The 21,811-nt window shown below is 43.2% G+C and overlaps 1 protein-coding gene and 1 non-coding gene across 3 annotated transcripts in view; both read right to left on the bottom strand.

The window, feature by feature from the left end:
• Positions 1 to 21,811, bottom strand: part of RHCE (Rh blood group CcEe antigens) — a 49,851-nt gene that overhangs the window by 3,075 nt on the left and 24,965 nt on the right. The window contains exons 4-9 of one of the 2 annotated variants that reach the window (XM_049774915.1): positions 21,106 to 21,253; positions 19,309 to 19,475; positions 18,403 to 18,540; positions 14,945 to 15,078; positions 6,836 to 6,915; positions 336 to 409 (exon numbers count right to left, since the gene is read on the bottom strand). In XM_049774915.1, the coding sequence (XP_049630872.1) occupies positions 336 to 409; positions 6,836 to 6,915; positions 14,945 to 15,078; positions 18,403 to 18,540; positions 19,309 to 19,475; positions 21,106 to 21,253 (741 nt within the window). The remainder of the gene's footprint in view (positions 1 to 335; positions 410 to 6,835; positions 6,916 to 14,944; positions 15,079 to 18,402; positions 18,541 to 19,308; positions 19,476 to 21,105; positions 21,254 to 21,811) is intronic. The other variant, XM_049774916.1, reaches the window with a different exon arrangement.
• Positions 20,381 to 20,487, bottom strand: LOC126012886 (U6 spliceosomal RNA). Its single transcript, XR_007497233.1, has one exon. It is a non-coding gene; the product is annotated as a U6 spliceosomal RNA (small nuclear RNA).

Genomic DNA, 21,811 nt, shown 5'->3' with positions numbered 1-21,811 from the left:
CAAATGCTTTACATGATTTACCATTGTTCCTACCCTCATTTGCTTACTTGGATGATTCTAGATTGGAACAAGTGTAGACCAGTGGTGGATTTCTCATGCCTGACCCTCAGTGATTTCAAGATTTCAGGGAAATAGCAATCTTTACCATCTTCCCACTCTACATCAACACAAACAACTCATTCATTCAATTCACTTAGATATTATGGATTTGTTCTTCCTCCATTACTCTTTACTTAATTCCCTTTTAATTCATAAATACCAAATTAACATTTATATTCAGATATTTGTATATTTCACTCACTCAAATCCATGACACAGCAGGTTAAAAGTCTTACCTCCCAGAAAGCTTGATCATCAAAATATTTAGCCACATGAGGTGCTTTCCATATTTTGAGATTTAAGATCAAACCTGTTTAAATTCATAATTAAAATTTAAGTATTTAGAGAATAGCATTTGTTACCTCAGGTAATAAAAGTAAATCAAATGTTGATTACATTATCTCAATGGAAATCTTTTCTGTCACACCAGGAGACAAATGAAAGCATTGTCATTTCTGGACCAGCTTAGCTAAATTCTAGAGGCTCTTATTTAGAAAAAAATTTCTGTTTGTTTTTAGGTTCACTTTTCATAGATCTCAGGGCTTACTCCTGGCTCTGTGTCAGAGATTGTTACTGAGGGAAGTGGGGTCTATATGGGGTGCCAGGGATCGACCCAGGCAGACTCATGTAAGTGCCTTACACCCTATACTACCTCTTTGATAATTAACAGAATTTTTGGTGTCAGGGATTGAACCCAGGACTTCATACATATGAGGCATACATATTATGATCTACCATAGAACTATATTGGCACTTTGACAACTTTTAAAAGGAACTAGGAAGAGCAATTATTTCTAAAGGCTTGATATTATACTAAGAAATACACATATTCGGGCCCGGAGAGATAGCACAGCGGCGTTTGCCTTGCAAGCAGCCGATCCAGGACCAAAGGTGGTTGGTTCGAATCCTGGTGTCCCATATGGTCCCCATGCCTGCCAGGAGCTATTTCTGAGCAGACAGCCAGGAGTAACCCCTGAGCACCGCCAGGTATGGCCCAAAAACCAAAAAAAAAAAAAAAAAAAAAAAAAGAAATACACATATTCCCCAAGAAGTTAATAAAGAAGGACTTTGCAGGGCACACCTCCATGTATGAGTTATTTAACTTAAAATAGAAGAACCACCAAGGAGAGTGACTTAGAGGAGGTGCTGTAGCAGTTAGGTATCTCCTCATCAGCTCCAGTAAACTGGTGACCACAAGATTTCGTCTGTGCAGTTAGAACAGTAGCTCATATACACTGGTGGTGGGATTGGCCCTGATTCATTGTATGTCTGAAACTCAACTATAAAAAACTTTGTAAATCACAGTGGTTTCAATTAAATTAAAATAAAAAAGAACAGTAGTTTATAGTAACTTTGTTAGTTTTTTTTCCTATTCTTTTTTTTTTACCTGTCCAGCCTTTACCTAGATAATTTTGCACTATGCCATTTCTGTGGCAGGAAAATACAAATGTTTGACTTACCCATATCTTCATTTTTTTGTTTTGTTTTATTTTGCTTTTGAGGGTCTCACCATATGGGATGTAAGGGATCAAACCTGAGCTGAACACATGCAAGGCAAATGCCCTACCCACTCTACTATTGCTTGGTCTCTTCTCTCTGTATTTTCAACGTGGATCAGTCCAACTATATTAAGTGGTGAGATCAACACTAGTAGTTCATGTGTTTGTCATATTTTCCTTTTGTAATGCACACTTGGAACTGATATTGGCTTGGAAGGTGCTATGTACACACCTTGTTAGACTAACTCAGACATGATCTTTTGCCTACATGAATTTTCCAGATAGTTTAGGCTTACTCATCACTGATGAAAGTCTATCTAATATATGTTGTCCTTTCTTAGGAGATAATATTAAAGATATTTAATAATAAATAAATAAAGATATTTAGGCTGGAAAATAATCATTTTTTGTTTAGGGGCCACACCCAGGAGTTCTCAGGGGTTACTCTTGGTTTTGCACTCAGAAATCACTTCTGGCAGAGTCGGGGAACCAGATGAGATCCTGAGGATTGAACCCAGTGCAAGCAAAGCCATGTGCAAGACAAATGCTTTACTTGCTCTGCGATTGCTCTGACCCCATAATTTGAACTCTTCTAGGAGCATCCATGTGTGGACCATTATATATAATATGGAGAGATAGATAGCTATGGAGGAGAGTGGACCTGTCTTTCAGCAACCAAAACATCTTATGTTCTCTTTTTTGTTGTTGTTAGTTTGTCTTTGGGCAACACCTGGTGGTGCTCAGGAGTTCCTCATGACTCTGCACTCAGGAATCACTCCTGCTGGTGTTTGGAGAACCATATAGGGACTCAGGGATTAAACCTGGGTCAACCACATGCAAAGCAGACCCCCTACTAGTTATATTATCGCTCCACCCCCACACGTCTCATAGTCTTATGTTGATTTTAAGAATTTGTTTTCTTCTGTTAGGCAGTCCGCTTCTATTACTGACTTCTATCAACATGTCTTATTTCTTACCTCTAATATAGAGAGGCCTTTTTCTCATCTGTACATAATTAGATTGACTTTTTTTTGTTTGGGTGGAAGAAGCATAGTTGTATGGTTATACCTGGTGCTTAAGGGCTATTTCTGGCTCTGTGCTCAGGAGCAAATCCTGATGGAGGTCGATGGGACATGTGGTGTCCAGATCAAATCTGGAGCATGTTGCATTCAAGGTCAAGGTACACACCTTACCTCCTCTACTCCAAATTCTTTTTAATAACTTTAAATTTTATTTTATAGAGGTGGAATTTGGCCCACACCCAAAGGAGTACTGGGATTACTCTTGACAGTATTCAGGGCTTACTCCTGATACTGTGCTCAGAATCACACCTAGTGGTGCTTGGGAACCACATGTGGTGCCAGGTTTGAATCGGGGCTAATCAAATGCAACGTAAGTGCCTTGATTCCTGTACTATATTTCCAGTTCCTTCAATTATTCTTTTTGTTTTGTTTTGTTTTTTGTTTTTGTTTTGTTTTTTTTTGGACCACACCCGGTGACGCTCAGGGGTTTCTCCTGGCTATGCGCTCAGAAGTCGCTCCTGGCTTGGGGGACCATATGGGACACCGGGGGATCGAACCTCAGTCCATCCAAGGCTAGCGCAGGCAAGGCAGGCACCTTATCTCTAGCGCCACCACCTGGCCCCCTTAAATTATTCTTATTTATTTATTTATTTATTTATTTATTTTTTCTGTGTGTGTTTGTTTTCTTTTGTTTTGGGGCCGCACCTAGTGGTACTCAAGGGTTATTCCTGGCTCTGCACTCACAAGTTCCCTGGCAGGCTCAGGGAACCATATGGGATGCCTGGGATTGAACCCAGGTAGGCTGCGTGCAAGGCAAAAACCATACACTCTCTGTGATATCACTCCAGCCCCTTATTTTTATTTATTTATTTATTTATTTATTTTGGTTTTTGGGCCATACCCGGTGACTCTCAGTGGTTACTCCTGGCTATAGCGCTCAGAAATTGCTCCTGGCTTGGTGGACCATATGGGATGCCAGGGGATCAAACTGCGATCTGTCCTAAGTCAGCAGCGTGCTAGGCAAGCATTCTACTGCTGTGCCATCACTACAGGCACAAACTTAAATTCTTTTTATTTTATTTTATTTGGGGGGGGTTGGGCCATACCCGGTGGCACTCAGGGGTTACTCCTGGCTCTGCACTCAGAAATCATTCCTGGCAGGCTTGGTGTACCATATGGGTGCTATTGCTTCAGCCACCCCTTAATTTTTTTGTTTGTTTGTTTTTGTTTTTGGGCCACACCCGGCTATGCTCAGGGGTTACTCCTGACTGTCTCCGGGCCCTAATTACCAGTTTTTTAATGTCAAAAGCCACATTTAAGGAGGAAAACGCATTGGTTTTAACTCTTTCTATGGTCTTTTCTGACTTTAGAGAATCATAAGACCCTGTAGGGGTTAGGGAGATAGTAAAAGAGTAAGGTGCTTGCTTGCCTGTAGTAGACTCTGACCTGATTTCTGGTACTACATATGGTCTACTGAGCTCTATTAGGAGTGATTCCTGAGCACAGAGCCAGGGATGATCCCTTAGCACCACAGGGTGTGCCCCCCCCAAACAAAAGACCTTTTATAAAACAATGTATGTCAGAGTCATTGTCAATAACAGCGGTTCTTTTTTTTTTTTTTTTTAATAACAGCGATTCTTATAAATGGTTTGAGAGCCTAGGTGTGAGCTGCTGAGATAAAATAAAGGGTGCTCAGTTACTTACATTCCAATGACCTTCTGCATGAAAGACAAACGCCTTACCTCCATGCTGTCTCTCCGGCCCCTACTTTGTATTTTCATATGCTAATTCTTGTCATCTTAGATAGTGTTTGACAGCCACCAAATTTAGAATGTAAATTTGTGGAAGGAAGGCCCAGAGAGATAGCACAGCGGCGTTTGCCTTGCAAGCAGCCGATCCAGAACCAAAGGTGATTGGTTCGAATCTCGGTGTCCCATATGGTCCCCCGTGCCTGCCAGGAGCTATTTCTGAGCAGACAGCTACGAGTAACCCCTGAGCAATGCTGGGTGTGGCCCAAAAACAAAAACAAAAACAAATTGTGGAAGGAGGCAATTTTCTTATCTAATTTTGTTTTGTTTTGTTTTTGAGTCACATCCGGCAGCGTTCAGTGGTTCCTCCTGGCTCTATGCTCAGGAATCACTCTTGGCAGGCACAAGGGACCATATGGGATGCCGGGATTTGAGCCACTGTCCTTCTGCGTGAAAGGCAGTGAATGGAAGCCTTACCTCCATTCTATCTCTCTGGCTCTCTAAAAATTATTTATTTGGGTTTACGGTCATACCCAAAAGTGTTCAGGGACTTCTTCCAGCTTGGTGTACAGGGGTTGTTCTAGAAGTGCTGGAGGGCCTTGTGGTGCTGAGAATTGAACCCAAGTACTAATCAGCCTGGGAAGCTGTGCTCTAGCCCTTTGAGCTGTCTTTCCTGCCCTCAACCATATATATATTTATTTGATTTCTAAAATGTTGTTGAAATCCAAGTCTATGGGCCAGAGAGGTAGCACAGCGATAGAGCATTTGCCTTGCACATGGTCATTCCAAGATAGACTCGGGTTCAATCCCCGGCATCCCATATGGTCCCCCCCCCCCCCCCCCCCGAGCCTGCCAGGACCAATTTCTGAGCACAGAGCCAGCAGTAACCCCTGAACACTGTTGGGTGTTTCTCTCCCCCCAAAAAAAGAAACCCACGGCTAATTGGTTCCTTAAACTGATTCTAGGGAATCCAAGTGATAATACAATAATAGATAGAGTGCTTGTTTTACTTGTAACTGACCTGGTTTGATCTCCAGCACTCCATAGAGTCTCTTGAGCACCACTAGGAGTGATCCCTGAGTGCAGAGCAGTTGTAAGCCTTGAGCACCACCAGATGTGGCCCCAAAAAGAAAAAAAAGTACAGCAGATAGGGAACTAGTTTTGCATGTGATGAATCTGGGTTCAATCCCCAATATCCCATATGGTCCCCCAAGTCTACCAGCAGTAATTCCAGAGTACAGGAGTTCAGAGTACAGATTCCTGAGTACAGGGCCTTGGGCACCTTATGTGTGAACCAAACCCCATACCCAGCAAAAAATAAAATAAAATAAAATTCTAGTTATCTCACTCTTTGAAATTACCCATAAAGGGAATAGAACAGTAGTACTGTGTTAAGGTACTTGCCTTGTATTCAGCCAACTGGGTTAGATCCTGGGCATTCAATATAGTTCCCTGAATCTAGTAAGCACTGAACACCTCCAGAGTGATCTCTGAGCAGAGCACAGAGTCAGGAGTAATCTCTGAGCACCACTGGATATGCCCCCCCCCCCCCATATCTTCTTCAGAAAAAGGTCAACTTATTACTGAGGCTACCTCTTACTCTATTTCCTCTCTTCATGGCATGTATCATCACCTGACAAACTGTTTATTGTCAAACCTCTCTCCTCAAGGAGAATATCAGCTCCAGGTGATTTATTTGTTTACTACTTTGACTCTGCTGCTTCAAAAGCGTTTTGCACTCATTGTAGATGTTGACTAAATACTTGTTGAACAAATTAATATGGGTATCTATGGGTAGTGAAAGGTGGGCTTTTTTTTGGCATAAGGGATTTCTTATCCTGTGCACTAAATTCAAGGACCACTCCATCCTGCTTGGAGCCTCAGGAAAGTATTGTCTTTTTTCCGGTCTCAGAGTCCACGCTTACAGAAAGTGATCTCTATCAGGTTTTTTGTTTGTTTGTTTTTGTTTTGGGGGCTACTCCTGGATGTGCTCAGGAGTTATTCCTGACTCTGTGCTCAGAAATTGCTCCTGGCAGACTCGAGGACCATATAGTCCAGGGATTGAACTTGGGTCTGTCCCAGGTTAATAGTGTGCAAGGCAAAGCCCTACTGCTGTGCTATCACTCTGGACCTCTCTATCAGTTTTTTGTTTTGTTTTGTTTTTGGGTCACACCTAGCAGCGCTCAGGGGTTACTTCTGGCTCTGCACTCAGAAATTGCCCCTGGTAGGTTTGGGGAACCATCTGAGATGCCGGGATTCGAACCCCTATTCATCTGCATGCTAGACAAATCAAGACCGTTGTGCTATCTCTCTAGCCCTCTCTATCAGTTTTTATGGTTCTTATATGAATCTAGGTTTCTTTGTTTGCTAACCAAGGTCTGAGCCCTTTGCCACATTTAGCTGGAGCTGGGTGGACAGATCCCAGGAAAGGTGCAGGGCATGTAGTTAGGGGTAAATTCATACTGACCTGTTAGGAGACCAGACACCAAACCCATAGCCACAGCCAAGCTGAGTGCACCAGTGTCGATAAGCACTTGGTAACTGATCCTGGAAATGACAAAACAGGGAGAGGTGATCAGATTCTAACACCAAAATCTAGAAGTCCCAGGGGATCTAAAAGGGCAGATCTGCACACTACTGATGTTATCAGAAGGCCATCAGAACAAATGTTTTCTTCCCCAGGCAATACATTCCCAGGCCATCTCCCTGCAAAGCTTGCAAAGCAGACTAGTGGGGGTGGGGGGTTATGGCTGAGGGGAGATTACAAGATCTTCTCCAATTTACTTTGTTTGTTTTGTTTTGGGGCATACCTGGCAGTGCTAAGGGATTCTGTGCTCAAGGATCATTTCTGGTGGGCTCTGAGGATCATATGGAGTGCTGGGTATGGAACCTGGGTGCAGGTTCTTTGCAATGTCTACTGGCTGTATCATTGCTCTGGCCCCTCATCAGGAAAATTTAAATTAAAGTGATAAGTTTGATCAGGAACGTGGCTCAGTGGTAGAGCACACACTTCACATCTATGGCCAGATGTAAACTGTTAGGTCACCCAGTATTCAAATGATCAACTTTAGTGGATACAGTTGGTTCAGTCCTTGGCACATGCACACACACACACATACCTAGCACATATATACACACGTTAAAAACAAAAATATTGATGGCTAAATGGTTAAAATTAAAAAGAAAAAAGTGAGTGTCAGAAAACATATGCTATATGAGAAACTCTTGTACATCACAATTGGAAAACTGGTAGTATCCACTGAAGTTAATCATTTGGATACTGTATGACCCAATAATTTCACTTCTAGCCATCCACTCAACAGTTTCATTTGTATGTTCCAAGAAAAAGCAAATAGCACTAAAATCAAAATCTGTGTTTGTGGTCAAATTAATGGCTAGAACTTTTCTTCCTTATACATTGGTTTATATGGGAATATAAAATTAATAATAAAACCCTTTTACCACAAATTAACATTTGTGTTTTTATTTCCTACGCAAAGAAGTCCCTACATCATTACTCTGTTTCCTTCTCCCTAGTCTCAGATCCTGTTTTGCTGCTATCTGGTCATCTCTGCATGCTGTTTAAGAGTTCATATAGTTCCACATAAAGTGCCTTTCCTTTCCAGAATTGGAAGCAACATTATACTTCGCTTTTTTTTTTTTTGGTTTTTTGGGCCACACCCAGCAGTGCTCAGGGGTTACTCCTGGCTGTCTGCTCAGAAATAGCTCCTGGCAGGCTCAGGGGACCATATGGGACACCAGGATTCGAACCAACCACCTTTGGTCCTGGATCGGCTGCTTGCAAGGCAAACACCGCTGTGCTATCTCTCCGGGCCCTATACTTCGCTTTTTGTTTTGTTTTGGGGCCACCTCCAGTGATACTCAGGGGTTACTCCTGGCTATGCGCTCAGAAACCGCTCCTGGCTTAGGGGACCATATGGGACACCGGGGGATGGAACTGTGGTCCATCCTAGGCTAGTGCGTGCAAGGCAGATGCCTTACCCCTTGCGCCACCACTCTGGTTTCTATATTTCGCTTTTAATGACATTGAGCTCTCCTCATCTTCAGTCTTCTTTATAAATTATGGCCTAATCACAATGCAACACTATGCCCTAATGAATATGAATGCTCTAGAGTGATACAGAGCCAAATGAATGATTCTGTCAACTATAATATTGAGTAAAAGAAGGTAGATGTATCAAAGCATATACTTTCTGTGTCCATGATTCAAAGGTCATTCAAAAGTAGACACAACAGGGCCAGAGAGATAGCATGGAGATAGGGTGTTTGCCTTGCATGCAGAAGGATGGTTGTTCAAATCCCGGCATCCCATATGGTCCCCCGAGCCTGTCAGGAGCAGTTTCTGAGCATAGAGCCAGGAGTAGCCCCTGATCACTGCCAGGTGTAACCCAAAAGCAAAAGCAAAACAAAAAAGTAGACACAACAGATTGATGACTTAGAAGTCAGATTAATGGGGCCAGAGTGCTAGTATTGTTCGGAAGATACTTGCTTTGCATGCAACTGACCCAAATTTGAAACCCAGTATCCTATATGGTCCCCCCTCAAATACTGCCAGGAGTAATCCCTGAGTATGGAGCCAGGAGTAAATCCCAAGCATTGCCAGTGGCTTCAAAACAAAATAAAAAGAAGTCAGGTTAATGGGATAAGACATAAAGGTGTTGTTCAGAGGGAACATAAGAATTCATCAATGGGGTGGGGAGATGGTTTTAGGAATGAGAGCACACACTTTGCATGTGGGAGCCTCTAGTTTGATCTTTGGCACCAATGTTCTCTGAACCTGGGTGTTTCCTTCCAAAAAATAAAATTAAAAAAAGAAAGAAAAAAATAGAAGGGGCTAGAGAGCTACTTACTCCAGCATGCTAGGCATTTGCCTTGCACACAACTGATGCAAGTTGAATACCCAACACTATATGGTTTCTTGAGCACTGCCAGAATAATTCCTGAGTGCAGAGTCAGGAGTAAGCTGTGAGAGCCATTAGGGTGGCCCCCCAAAACTAACAACAACAAGAGAAAATAAAGCAATAACTATGATTTTTGCATTTGTTTTTCTGGACATAGAGTAACATTGCAGTAAGTTTTTATTTATTAATAATAACTGGAATTATAGGTTCTTTTTTTTTTTTTTTTTTTTGGGCCACACCCGGCGGTGCTCAGGGGTTACTCCTGGCTGTCTGCTCAGAAATAGCTCCTGGCAGGCACGGGGAACCATATGGGACACCGGGATTCGAACCAACCACCTTTGGTCCTGGATTGACTGCTTGCAATGCAAACACCGCTGTGCTATCTCTCCGGGCCTGGAATTATAGGATCTAAGCCCAACTGTTTACTGCTAACCCATAAGTCACTTTACTTTGATACTCTGAAAGCCAAAAAGGATGAACTTCAAGTTATCATAATAACTATACCTGGGGCTGGAGAGATAGCATGGAGGTAGGGTGTTTGCCTTACATGCAGAAGGATGGTGGTTCGAATCCTGGCATCCCATATGGTTCCCCGAGTCTGCCAGAAGCAATTTCTGAGCATAGAGCCAGGAGTAATCTCTGAGCACTGCTGGGTGTGACCCAAAAACCAAAAAAATATATATACATTCCTACTTGGGTAGGACCCCTTGTGAGTACTTATGTTACTCAAAAGGTTCTAGGAGGAAGTTATCAATGACCCTGCTCCATAACCAGGGATGTCCAGGTCGGGACAGTGAACCCATGACTCCACTAGGACCCGGATCGGATGGGTGGTTCTTGGGAACAAACCATGAATGCAGATTAGTTTATTGATATTGTAATACAAATTTAACAATTTAGTGATAACTTCACAAATTAGTCATAACAGCATTTTAGGGATACAGAATGCTTTGTTTTGGGGACACACTCAACAGTGCTGGGATCTACTACTAGATCCATTCTCTTTTTTGGGGGGGGTTGGGCCACACTCGGCAGCACTCAGTTGTTACTCCTGGCTCTGCACTCAGAAATCACTCCTGGCAGTCTCGGGGACCGACCAGATGGAATGCTGGGACTCAAACCCAGGTTGACCACATGCAAGACAAATGCTCTACCCACTGTGCAATCACTCCAGCCCCTCAGGTTCATTTTTGTGATAATTCCCTGTGGTATCTGGGGGTAGCATCAGTACCCAAGTTTTCTGCATGCAAAACTTGCACTACAGCTCTTTGATATTTCTCTCTAAGCTCTCAAGATTTTTTTTTTTTTTTTGGGTCACACCCGGCAGCGCTCAGGGGTTACTCCTAGCTCTTAACTCAGAAATCACTCCTGGCAGGCTCTGGGGACCTATATGAGATGCCAGGATTTGAACCACTGTCCTTCAGCGTCTAAGGCAAATCGCCTTACCGCTGTGCTATCTCTCAGGCCCCAGTTCTCAAGAATTTTTGTTTGTTTTTGGGATACACCTGGCAGTACTCAGGGGTTGTTTCTGGCTCTGTGCTCAGGAAACAGTCTTTGGTGGGCTTAGGGGATATATGAGATGTCGGGGATCAAACCCGGTTGGCTATGCTATTGCTTCAGCCCTCAAGGATATTAAAAAAAAAATTTAAATAGAATAAAAAAATTTTAAACAGGGGCCAGAGAAATAGTACAGAACAAAGGCATTTGCTTTGCACATGACTGACCTTGTTTCAACCTGGGCATCATATATGGTTACCTGAGCCCCACCAGGAATGAGCCCTGAACACAGAGCCAGGAGTAAGTACCACTGGCTGTGCACAACAACAAATTTCTTTTGAAATAACTGTATTTAGAAGGAAATTACAGTAACCATAGTGCCTAAGAGGAAAAATTGGGGTGGGGGTAGAAAAGTGTCTACCATAGAGGCAGGCTACAGAGTGGGTGGGGGTGGAAAAATAGAAACTTGGGGATATTGGTGGCAGGAAGTGCACACTGTTGAAGGGATAGATGTTGAAACATTGCATGACTGATATTCAATCATGAACAACTTTGTAACTGTATATCACATAGTGACTCAATAAAAATTAAATTAAATTAAATTTCTAATAGAAATTGCAGTACTAGTGCAAATGAAAGAGAAATAGAAGGTAGTTAAAGAAAAGAGCTACAATAAAAACAAATGTTGCTGAAATCTCTCCCATATGTGTCAGCCCGTGGAATTCTCAGCAGCAGCTTCTTTGCTGTGGTTCACAGGTTAACAGTCTTGAGGCTGCACTGACACTCAGGAGGAAACTTTCTCCTGGATGCAAGCAAAGGATTGAATGGGAATTGAGAAAGTTTGCACAGTGTGGTATTGTATTATTTAAATGTATTTACACAATTTGTAGAGGTGGACCCACAACCCATTCCAGCTTAGCTCTAAGCACAGCAATCAATTCACTCACCTAAATAAGAAATTGGCAAAAAAAAAAAAGGGGGGGGGGGGGGGGGCCAGTGAGGTGGCGCTAGAGGTAAGGTGTCTGCCTTGCAAGCGCTAGCCAAGGTAAGACCACGGTTCCATCCCCCTGCGTCCCATATGGTTCCCCCAAACCAGGGGCAATTTCTGAGCGCTTAGCCAGGAGTAACCCCTGAGCATCAATGGGTGTGGCCCCCAAAACAAAACAAACAAAAAGAAATTGGGCATTTCTTTTATATGGGGACCACACCCAGTGGTGTTGAAGGCCCGAGAAAGAATATCATGCAAACCCTATGGTGTGGCCCACTTTGGTGCTCAGGTCTCCAGCAGTGTTGGGGCCATTAGTGCTTGAAGAGTCATGTGATGTCAAGGATTGAACTCAGGGTCTTATACATTTGAGGCCTGTGCTCTATCCCTTGAGCTACTTCCCCAGCCCAATTAGCATATAAGACGACCCCTAATTTTGCAGTTAAAACATAGGCTTAGGCCTATATTCGCTGTATCAGACAGAATGTTCCTGTGCTGCATGTGCTGCATGTGTTCCTGTGATCATGTACCACAGTGAGCCAATCACAACAAGCAAAGGTTCAAAGGTTATACTGTAATAGACTTCCTCTCTGACTCTGGCCAATCTGAGCAGGCTTTTGACAGTGTGGATTCGGGTCCAGAACATTGTCTAATTTGCATGCATAAAAAGTCTGCTTGGGGGCCCGGAGAGATAGCACAGCGGCGTTTGCCTTGCAAGCAGCCGATCCAGGACCAAAGGTGGTTGGTTCAAATCCCGGTATCCCATATGGTCCCCTGAGCCTGCCAGGAGCTATTTCTGAGCAGACAGCCAGGAGTAACCCCTGAGCACCGCCGGGTGTGGCCCAAAAACCAAAAAAAAAAAAAAAAAAAAAAAGTCTGCTTGGATTGGCTGAGTCAGAGAGGCAGTCTGAGCAGCCTTGCAGTGATTGGTGCAGGATCGAGTTGGAAAATTCGTTTTGTGGCAATATTCAGACAATTTTCATTTAGCGGCATATTGAAACATTTTTTGGGATATACTCAGCATATAAGACGACCCCTGATTTTCGGTTGACTTTTTTTTGTTTCAAAAGTTGTCTTATACGCCGGAAAATACGGTAACAAATATCTCTTGTTGAATGAATGAAATTTCACTGACTTGCCCAATGATACCAAGTGGTGATCCACCATTACAGGCCAGCTCATCCACCACATATAGAAGTCCCTTGTAAAGAAACAGCAAAATCAGGGGCTGGAGAGATAGCATGGAGGTAGGGTGTTTGCCTTGCATGCAGAAGGACAGTGATTCGAATCCCGGCATTCCATATGGTCCCCCGAGCCTGCCAGGAGCAATTTCTGAGCATAGAATCAGGAGTAACCCCTGAGTGCTGCCGGGTGTGACCCAAAAACCAAAAAAAAAAAAAAGAAAAGAAAAAAGAAAAAAAAGGAAAAGAAAGAAACAGCAAAATTAAAATCCCTAAAAAAAGGGGGGGCCTTATGCTGGATTTCCATTCTTTTTTTTTGGGGGGGGGCTACACCCGGCAGTGCTCAGGGGTTACTCCTGGCTGTCTGCTCAGAAATAGCTCCTGGCAGGCATGGGGGACCATATGGGACACCGGGATTCGAACCAACCACCTTGGTCCTGGATCAGCTGCTTGCAAGGCAACGCCGCTGTGCTATCTCTCCGGGCCTGGATTTCCATTCTATGCCATGCACTTTTCGAGCCCTTTAATTATTATTCATTTTGAATTGTTACAGAAGTCTGGGACACAAGTTTTATTATCCCATTTTATAGGTAGAAAATTGAGAAGAGAGTATGTGTGTCATATCGAAGGACACAAGATAGGTAAATGTAATTTTGTTCTGTTTGTCCCTAAAGCCTGTGTCCTTATCTTCTAACAAGTCAATGGTTCTCCCTAGAAGGTTTGCTGCTATTATTATTCTTTTCCCTTGGTACTAGGTTCTTGGTACTAGATTCTCAGACATCTTATCCTGATGATATGGCCTTGACAAGATTAGGTTTTCTGGAGCCGGAGCAATATAGCACAGTGGTAGGGCATTTGCCTTGCAAGTGACTGACCCGGGACAGACCCAGGTTCAATTCCTGGCATCCTATATGGTCCCCCGAGCCTGTCAGTAGTAATTTCTGAGCACAGAGCCAGGAGTTACCCCTGAGCACCACCATGTGTGGCCCAAAAGCCAAAAACAAAATCATTTTTTTCTGTACATTATCAGGACAGAGATCAAGACAGTCTAACTTCTTAGCATGTTCTTCATCATGACCTCAACCACTAGAAAATAAAAAAAGACGCAACTGGCTCTGGTTGAGGGCTCTGTCTGTATTTGTTGAGGGTTGAAGTACCTAGGACTATCTAAAACCTTGGATATAAGCTACTTTCTTTGAAAAGAAATGATCTAGAGAGGTGATGACACTATATAAGATATGGACCAGGAAGAACTTCATTTTGTTATTTGGCCACACCTGGTGATGCTTAGGGATTACTCCTAACTCTGTGTTCAGAAAGTACTCCTGATAGTGGTCCAGGTACCATATGGAATTTTGGAGATTGAACCCTGGATGACCATGTGCCAAAGCATGAAGGATGCTTACTTTGCACACAGTGAACCTGAGCTCAATCCCATATGGTCACCTGAGCCCTGCCAGGAGTGGCCCTTGAGCAAAGAGTAGAAATAAACCCTAGGCACAGCTGGGTATGACCCCTGGAATTTCTAAATAAATTGATCAGTAAATAATCTGAGGCCTGATGGTGGCTGGTACTAAATGCATGCATCCCTGTTAGGAACTCTAGCCTACTTCTTCTTCTTCTTCTTTTTTTTTTTTTGGTTTTTGGTTTTTAGGCCATACCGATCATGCTCAGGGGTTACTCCAGGCTATGGGCTCAGAAATTGCTTCTGGCTTGGGGAACCATATGGGATGCCAGGGAATCGAACTGAGGTCAGTCCTAGGTTAGTGCCGGCAAGACAGATGCCTAACCTCTTCGGCCCCTCATGGGTTACTTCTGGCTCTGCGCTAAGAAATTGCTCCTGGCTTGGGGAACCATATGGGATGCTGGAGGATCGAATCACATTCTGGGTCAGCTGCGTGCAAGGCAAACACCCTACCGCTGTGCCACCACTCTGGCCCCTTCTTTTTGATTTGTAAAGTTCTGTTAAGGGAGTGAGAAACATGACTCACATGGATGTTTTGGTCCAGTTGGTTTGAAGAGCGATCAACACAATGTAGGCAACTCCTCCAAGCAGCCCAGGTAGGCCGAAGGTGTAATGCACACCACCAGTGTCGTGGATCCCCAGCACGCGGTTACAACACACCTGAAGACAAACATCAGTATAAGCTGATTGGCCTGTAATACTGAAATGGTCTTCCTGCCTTTCACTGACTCTTGGCACCCAGGCCACCCATAGGGATAGATTTTATCATTCAAGTGCCCTTAACTCAGGGGTTATTCCATCAACTTAGGAAAACATTGCTCTTGCTGCCAGTAACACCCGGTACAGGTGTATCAATCAAAACTATCTTTAGATATTGTCAAATGTTTCAAGGGTGATTACACCCACAAGTCTAGCCCAAAGTAAATTACCACCCAAAGACAACATGGCCAATTAGAAGAAAATAATTCTAAAACTCCTCCAGGGCTTTTTCCACTTCATGACTTGGCCTCCCAGAGTGGCTATATACTCGAGTATAAGCCGAGTTTTTCTAGCACAAAATTTGTGCTGGAAAACCAGAACTCGGCTTATACTCGAGTCATACAGTTATTTGATTTGGTCTTCTGCCATCTGCTGGAGGGGGCGGTGCTTCAGCTCAGTCCACAAATTGAGCTGAGCTAAAGAGGTAGGCGGCTGAACAGAACTGTATGCCACTGAACTATTTAACTCACAATATTCAATGGCATATTTAATTAAGTGAAAAACTCATTTAAGGCAGAAAAGTTGTGTAAATAAATGTTTATAAATCCTGAGTCCTTATAATCAGGGGTTTTGAAGTATAAGGATTCAGGATTTTTAACCATTTATTTACAATGTTTTACTGTCTTAAATAGTTTATTCACTGTATTAAAGTTGACATTGAATACTATGAGTTAATGTGGTATGTTAATAGTATTCAGTATATCAAATAATCATGTATTGTAAATGTAATCATGTATTTATTTGTTTACTTATTTATTTACTGATTTCTCAATTATTGTAATTGTTTTGGGTAATGCATATTTTGTTTGTTTGTTTTTGTTTTGGGGCCACACCTGGTGATGCTCAGGGGTTACTCCTGGCTATGTGCTCAGAAATCACTCCTGGCTTGGGGGACCTTAAGGGACGCTGGGGGATTGAATCGTGGTCCATTCTAGGTCAGCATGTGCAAGGCAAATGCCTGACTGCTTACGCCACCACTCTGACCCCTTGGGTATATATTTTTATTTTTGAAATTTACCAGTGGCTGTTGCATTTTCTACCTTGGCTTATACTTGAGTCACTAAGTTTTCCTAGCGTTTTTGGGCAAATTGGGAGGGGGGTGTCAGCTTGTACTTGGGTCAGCTTATACTCAAGTATATATGGTAAATGAGATTAGGCCAGTTCTCTCCATAGAATCCAATTATTTTCAGATGGAAATCCTAGATTCCTCAACTAACCCTAGAAGCACACCTGAGAGTCCCCATCTCCCAGGGTTTGAACCCCCTCTTCCTCTGCTGAACTCAATACTCCAGGCTTACTTCTGGCTGGGCTATGAGCTCTTCTCAGCAATAAACCTTAGAATACACCCTGTTCTTTTTATTCTTTTTGATTTTTGGTTTTTGGGCCACACCCAGTGACCCTCAGGGATTACTCCTGTCTATGTGCTCAGAAATCGCTCCTGGCTTGGGGGACCTTGTAGGACATCAGGGGATCCAACCACAGTCAGTTCTTAGTCAGTTGTGTGCAAGGCAAGTGCCACCGATCATGCCTCACACACTGTTCTTTCTGCTGAGATACACTGCCCACTTCTTAGCCTGGCATATTTCAGCATTTCCTCACTCATCTCAGGCCCTCAGATACACTCTGTATTGTGTTTATTTGTTCATTTCCTTCTCTACCCTATAGCTTAGAAAGGAGAAGTGTAAAAACATGTGTTATGGGGTTGAACAAATAATTCATCTGGTAGGATGCCTGCAGTGTACAGGCTGACCTGGGTTCAAACTCTGGCATCCCTTATAATCTCCTGAGTACTCCCAGGAGTAATTCCTGAGTACAGAGCCAGTAGTAAGCCCTGAGCACTGTCAAGTGTGGCCCCAAACCTAAAATAAACCATATGTTGAGTGAAAGAGTGGATCATCTTGGATTGTTTCCCCAGTAAAACAAAGAAACTAAAGCTTAGACAAAATAATGAGTAGCACGTCCTAGTGCTAAACTTGACTTTTTGTTTGTTTGTTTGGGGGTCACACTGGTAGTGCTCCAGGGTTACTCCTGTCTCTGTGCTCAGAAATTGCTCTTAGCAGGCTCCAGGGACCATGTGGGATGCTGGGAATCAAACCAGGGTCCGTCTGGGGTTGGACAAGTACAAGGCAGAAGCCCTACTGCTCTGCTGCTGCTCTGGCCCATACTTTTTTTTTTTTTTTGCAGTGTATTTCCACCTTTTGTCAGAGGAGATAAAAGGAATTTGTTTCCATTCCAAAGATGGAAAACAGATTTCCCCAACTTTAGTCAAATCAAACTTACTAAATTCTTCTGTGGGTTGAAAGTGCCTCCCTTAATATCCACTTGTCATCCAAATTTATAAGATTTTTGAGACTTTCTAATCTACTCCTTTGTCTAATCTACTACTTTGTCCTCCATAAAAACTTGAAACCCATGAAGATTAAATGGATTAAATTTGATCCATTTAGAAGTGCACCTGACTTGGATTACCAATCCAGCACCGCTCCTCTGGGTTTTACTCTTCACATTATCATTTCCATGGCTCATGGATTGCAGTCATAGGCACTAACAGCCCTACACAAGCATATTATCCAATCTAAATCAATAAGCTGTCTGTCCAGACAACTTGGGATTGGAATCAAGATATTCTACCTGGTTTTTTTCTTTTTGATTTTTTTGGGCCACATCCAGTGCTGCTCAATGCTTGCTCATAGCTCTGCACTAAGGAATTGATCCCTCTTGGTGGGATTTGAGGAACCAAGTGAGATGCTGAGGATTGACCCCTGGTTGGTCAGGTGCAAGGTAAGTGCCCTATTTACTGTACTATCTCTCTGGTTCCCTGTCTTCTTTCCTAAAGAGAGAAATTACATTCTATCATGTAGAGATAGAACAGAAAGGATGGTCTATCGAAAGAAAATAAAGCAGGTATTCAGGAAAAGTAAAATGGGTGGAGCCAGAGAGATAGTACAAGGATTAAGAGGCCTGACCCTGTTTGGAGCCCTAGCACCACATGGACCCCTGAACATTCCCAGGTGTAGCCTTGAGGTGCAGCCTTGATAACCCCTAATTACTGCTAGGCATTGTTCAAGAGGTTTCTGAATACTTCCAGGGTGATCTGGGTAATTCTCAGTTCCCAGGAGCATCCCTACCAATACCTGCCTAAAGCAGTCCATGATACTATGCCAAGATTCCTAGGAACTGCTGGTCTAAACCAACAGAGAGATGACTGATTGCCCAGCTCCTTACCGGTAAGCACTTGGCTCCACCAATAGAGATCAGTCCAGCTATAAGGCCCAGCACCATGGCTAGCCAAGGAGATGTGATCAGGTGACATGAGGCACCCACAGCCACACCTCCTGCCAGCACTGCATTGTGGATATGAGTCTGCAAAGAAATAGTTTAGAAGTGAATAAAGTGAGGGCACACAGAGGAGAGAATTTGCCCAAAGTTACTTAAACTGATAATAAGGCAATATTATAATATACTTTCTGTATCCACTTCCCTTTCTCAATGATCTTACCTCATCCTACCTCTGAGATTTGGGGAACAGTCATAGTGATTTTACAAGAATCGACTGGAATGTGCAGTTATTTGGCATCCATGGCCACACTCTACTCCAAGGACAAGTGGCTAGGGTTCTATACTTCTTTGTTGGATTGTTTTTTGAGTCACAACTGGTAGTGCTCAGGAGAGACTCCCAACTTGGTGCTTGGGGGACACTTCTGGTGAGGGGACAATGTGGTGTCTAGAATGAAACCCAGTGTCTCACACATGCAAGTGCTCTACAATTGAACCACTTTCCCATCCACTGATATGCTCTTTGACTTTGTATTCTAATCATTCCATTCTTAAAATTTCATGGAGGAGAGGGTACATATAACATTTTGCTTCTCATTCTGTTCTGCTCATTCTTACTTACGGTGACCACTTAAGCAGAAAAGGGATTCAGATTTGGATTCTTTGGACTGAATGGAATGGCTCTCTCCACAGAGTGCTTTTGATAATTTCCTGTGTTTCATTACCCATTTGACATACCAACACACTTTCTCATGTTCAAGGAGACTGAGGCATACTCTTATCACCCAACCTGTGGCACTTGTTTTGGGGCCAGGGGACATAAATATGAGTGTCCAGGGGTAGCTGACTCCTCACCATGCTGATCTTCCCTTGAGGGTGAGTCAAGGCTGATACAGAGATGGCTGTCACTGCACTGACAGCAAGGGCATAGTAGGTGTTGAAGATGGCATTCTTCTTTTGACTCGGAATGTCCGGCAGAGCTGAGTTGAAACTTGGCCAGAACATCCACAAGAAAAGGGTGCCTGGGGGTCAGAAAGAGTCACTGAAACCAATATCCTGCCTAAGCCTGACCCTCTATGGCTGCAGACAGGAGAGTCCCAAAGCTGGCTGTCCCTATCTAACTCCCAAACTCTGAGTTTTATGGCAAGGAAAGTATGGCCCAGAGGGTTAAAACATCAAATTTCAGATCTTCTGATCCCATCTTGTGACAGTCATTTGCTTATTTTACACGTTTAACGTGCTCTCTCCCTTCTGCCCAGGTCCAGTATTTATTTTTTTTTTCTTTTTTTTTTTAAATTTATTTAAACACCTTAATTACATACATGATTGTGTTTGGGTTTCAGTCATGTAAAGAACACCACCCATCACCAGTGCAACATTCCCATCACCAATGTCCCAAGTCTCCCTCCTCCCCACCCGACCCCCGCCTGTACTCTAGACAGGCTCTCCATTTTTCTCATACATTCTCGTTATTAGGACAGTTCAAAATGTAGTTATTTCCCTAACTAAACTCATCACTATTTGTGGTGAGCTTCCTGAGGTGAGCTGGAACTTCCAGCTCTTTTCTCTTTTGTGTCTGAAAATTATTATTGCAAGGGTGTCTTTCATTTTTCTTAAAACCCATAGATGAGTGAGACCATTCTGCGTTTTTCTCTCTCTCTCTGACTTATTTCACTCAGCATAATAGATTCCGTGTACATCCATGTATAGGAAAATTTCATGACTTCATCTCTCCTGACAGCTGCATAATATTCCATTGTGTATATGTACCACAGTTTCTTTAGCCATTCGTCTGTTGAAGGGCATCTTGGTTGTTTCCAGAGTCTTGCTATGGTAAATAGTGCTGCAATGAATATAGGTGTAAGGAAGGGGTTTTTGTATTGTATTTTTGTGTTCCTAGGGTATATTCCTAGGAGTGGTATAGCTGAAAAATATGGAACGCTTCACGAATTTGCGTGTCATCCTTGCGCAGGGGCCATGCTAATCTTCTCTGTATCGTTCCAATTTTAGTATATGTGCTGCCGAAGCGAGCAACCGGTATTTATTTTTACACTGTGTGTTCCATATGTAGCCTGTGTTCCTCTAAGTTTCCTCACCTAGCAGTCTGAGCTATATTTGCATTTCACCAGTTTTTTTTTTGTTTTGTTTTGTTTTTTTTGTTTTTTTTTTTTGTTGTTGTTTTTTGTTTTTTGGGCCACACTCGGTGACGCTCAGGGGTTACTCCTGGCTATGTGCTCAGAAGTTGCTCCTGGCTTGGAGGACCATATGGGACGTGGGGGGATCGAACCGCGGTCCGTCCTAGGCTAGCGCTGGCAAGGCAGACACCTTACCTCTAGTGCCACAACGCCGGGCCCTCACCAGAGTTTTGTTTTGTGTTTTTAAACATAGAATAATGACTCCTATTTTACCCCTAGTTTTACTTTCTTTCTTTGTCCAACACCTTCCCTTGGAGTTCAGATGAAAGACTGAACAAAATTATTTAACATAATGGGAATGAGTCGATCCTTTAGTAACAATTGATTGAGTTCAGCTAACACAATTGGAGAAAACCTTCAGGAAGCTGGAAACAGGTGAGAGATTTTTTCCTTCAAGGGTCTGGAGCCTCTGTGGGCCAGGTCTAAAAAAAAAACCTCCACCCCACTTTTTCCTTACCCAGCATGGCAAACAAACTGGGGCTGGTGGCCGTGTGATTTTTCTCCTCAGTTCCCTCTGGCAGAGGTCTTGAGAGGCACCAGGCCACAGCCAACCCAAAATATGCTGCAAACACGTGGATGTGCATCATGCTTACGTGACTGTCCATCTGCAAAACAAATAATGAGAATGGTGTCTACACCTGCTGTCTACAGACAAAACCGATGGTCCTGGAAGAGAGGATTTTGCTGTCTTTTCAGCTCATCCAACACAGTTGCTCCCTGTTGGGGAGCCCATGAGTGGTACTAACTCTAGGTAGGTTGCTGTTTTGCCTTGTCAGTAGCTATCAAAGGCTTTTGGACAAGATCTTCTTAGGTGGGGCAAAGAGCCATACAGATTTGCAGCCCACTGAATCCTGCTTATGGGCAGAATTTCAACTCTGCATGGCATACTAAATGATATAAGCTTTGTGACATGCATCAACCAAAACCTTTTAGGATCTATCCCTAGAATTTTCAGTGAAGCCAAGCTAGATGCCATCTTTGCCTAACAAATAGCATATTTAGTAATCCTTAAAAGAATTCAATGTGGGGCCGGAGGGATAGTACAGCGATAAGGCCTTGCACGCAGCCAATACAGGATAGACCCCGGTTCGAATCCTGGCATCCCATATAGTTCCCTGAGCCTGCCAAAAGTAACCCCTGAGCGCTGCTGGGTGTGACACCCA

This window comes from Suncus etruscus, chromosome 6, assembly GCF_024139225.1.
Source record: "Suncus etruscus isolate mSunEtr1 chromosome 6, mSunEtr1.pri.cur, whole genome shotgun sequence".
Lineage (NCBI taxonomy): Eukaryota > Metazoa > Chordata > Mammalia > Eulipotyphla > Soricidae > Suncus > Suncus etruscus.
This window is presented reverse-complemented; position numbering and strand designations above follow the sequence as displayed.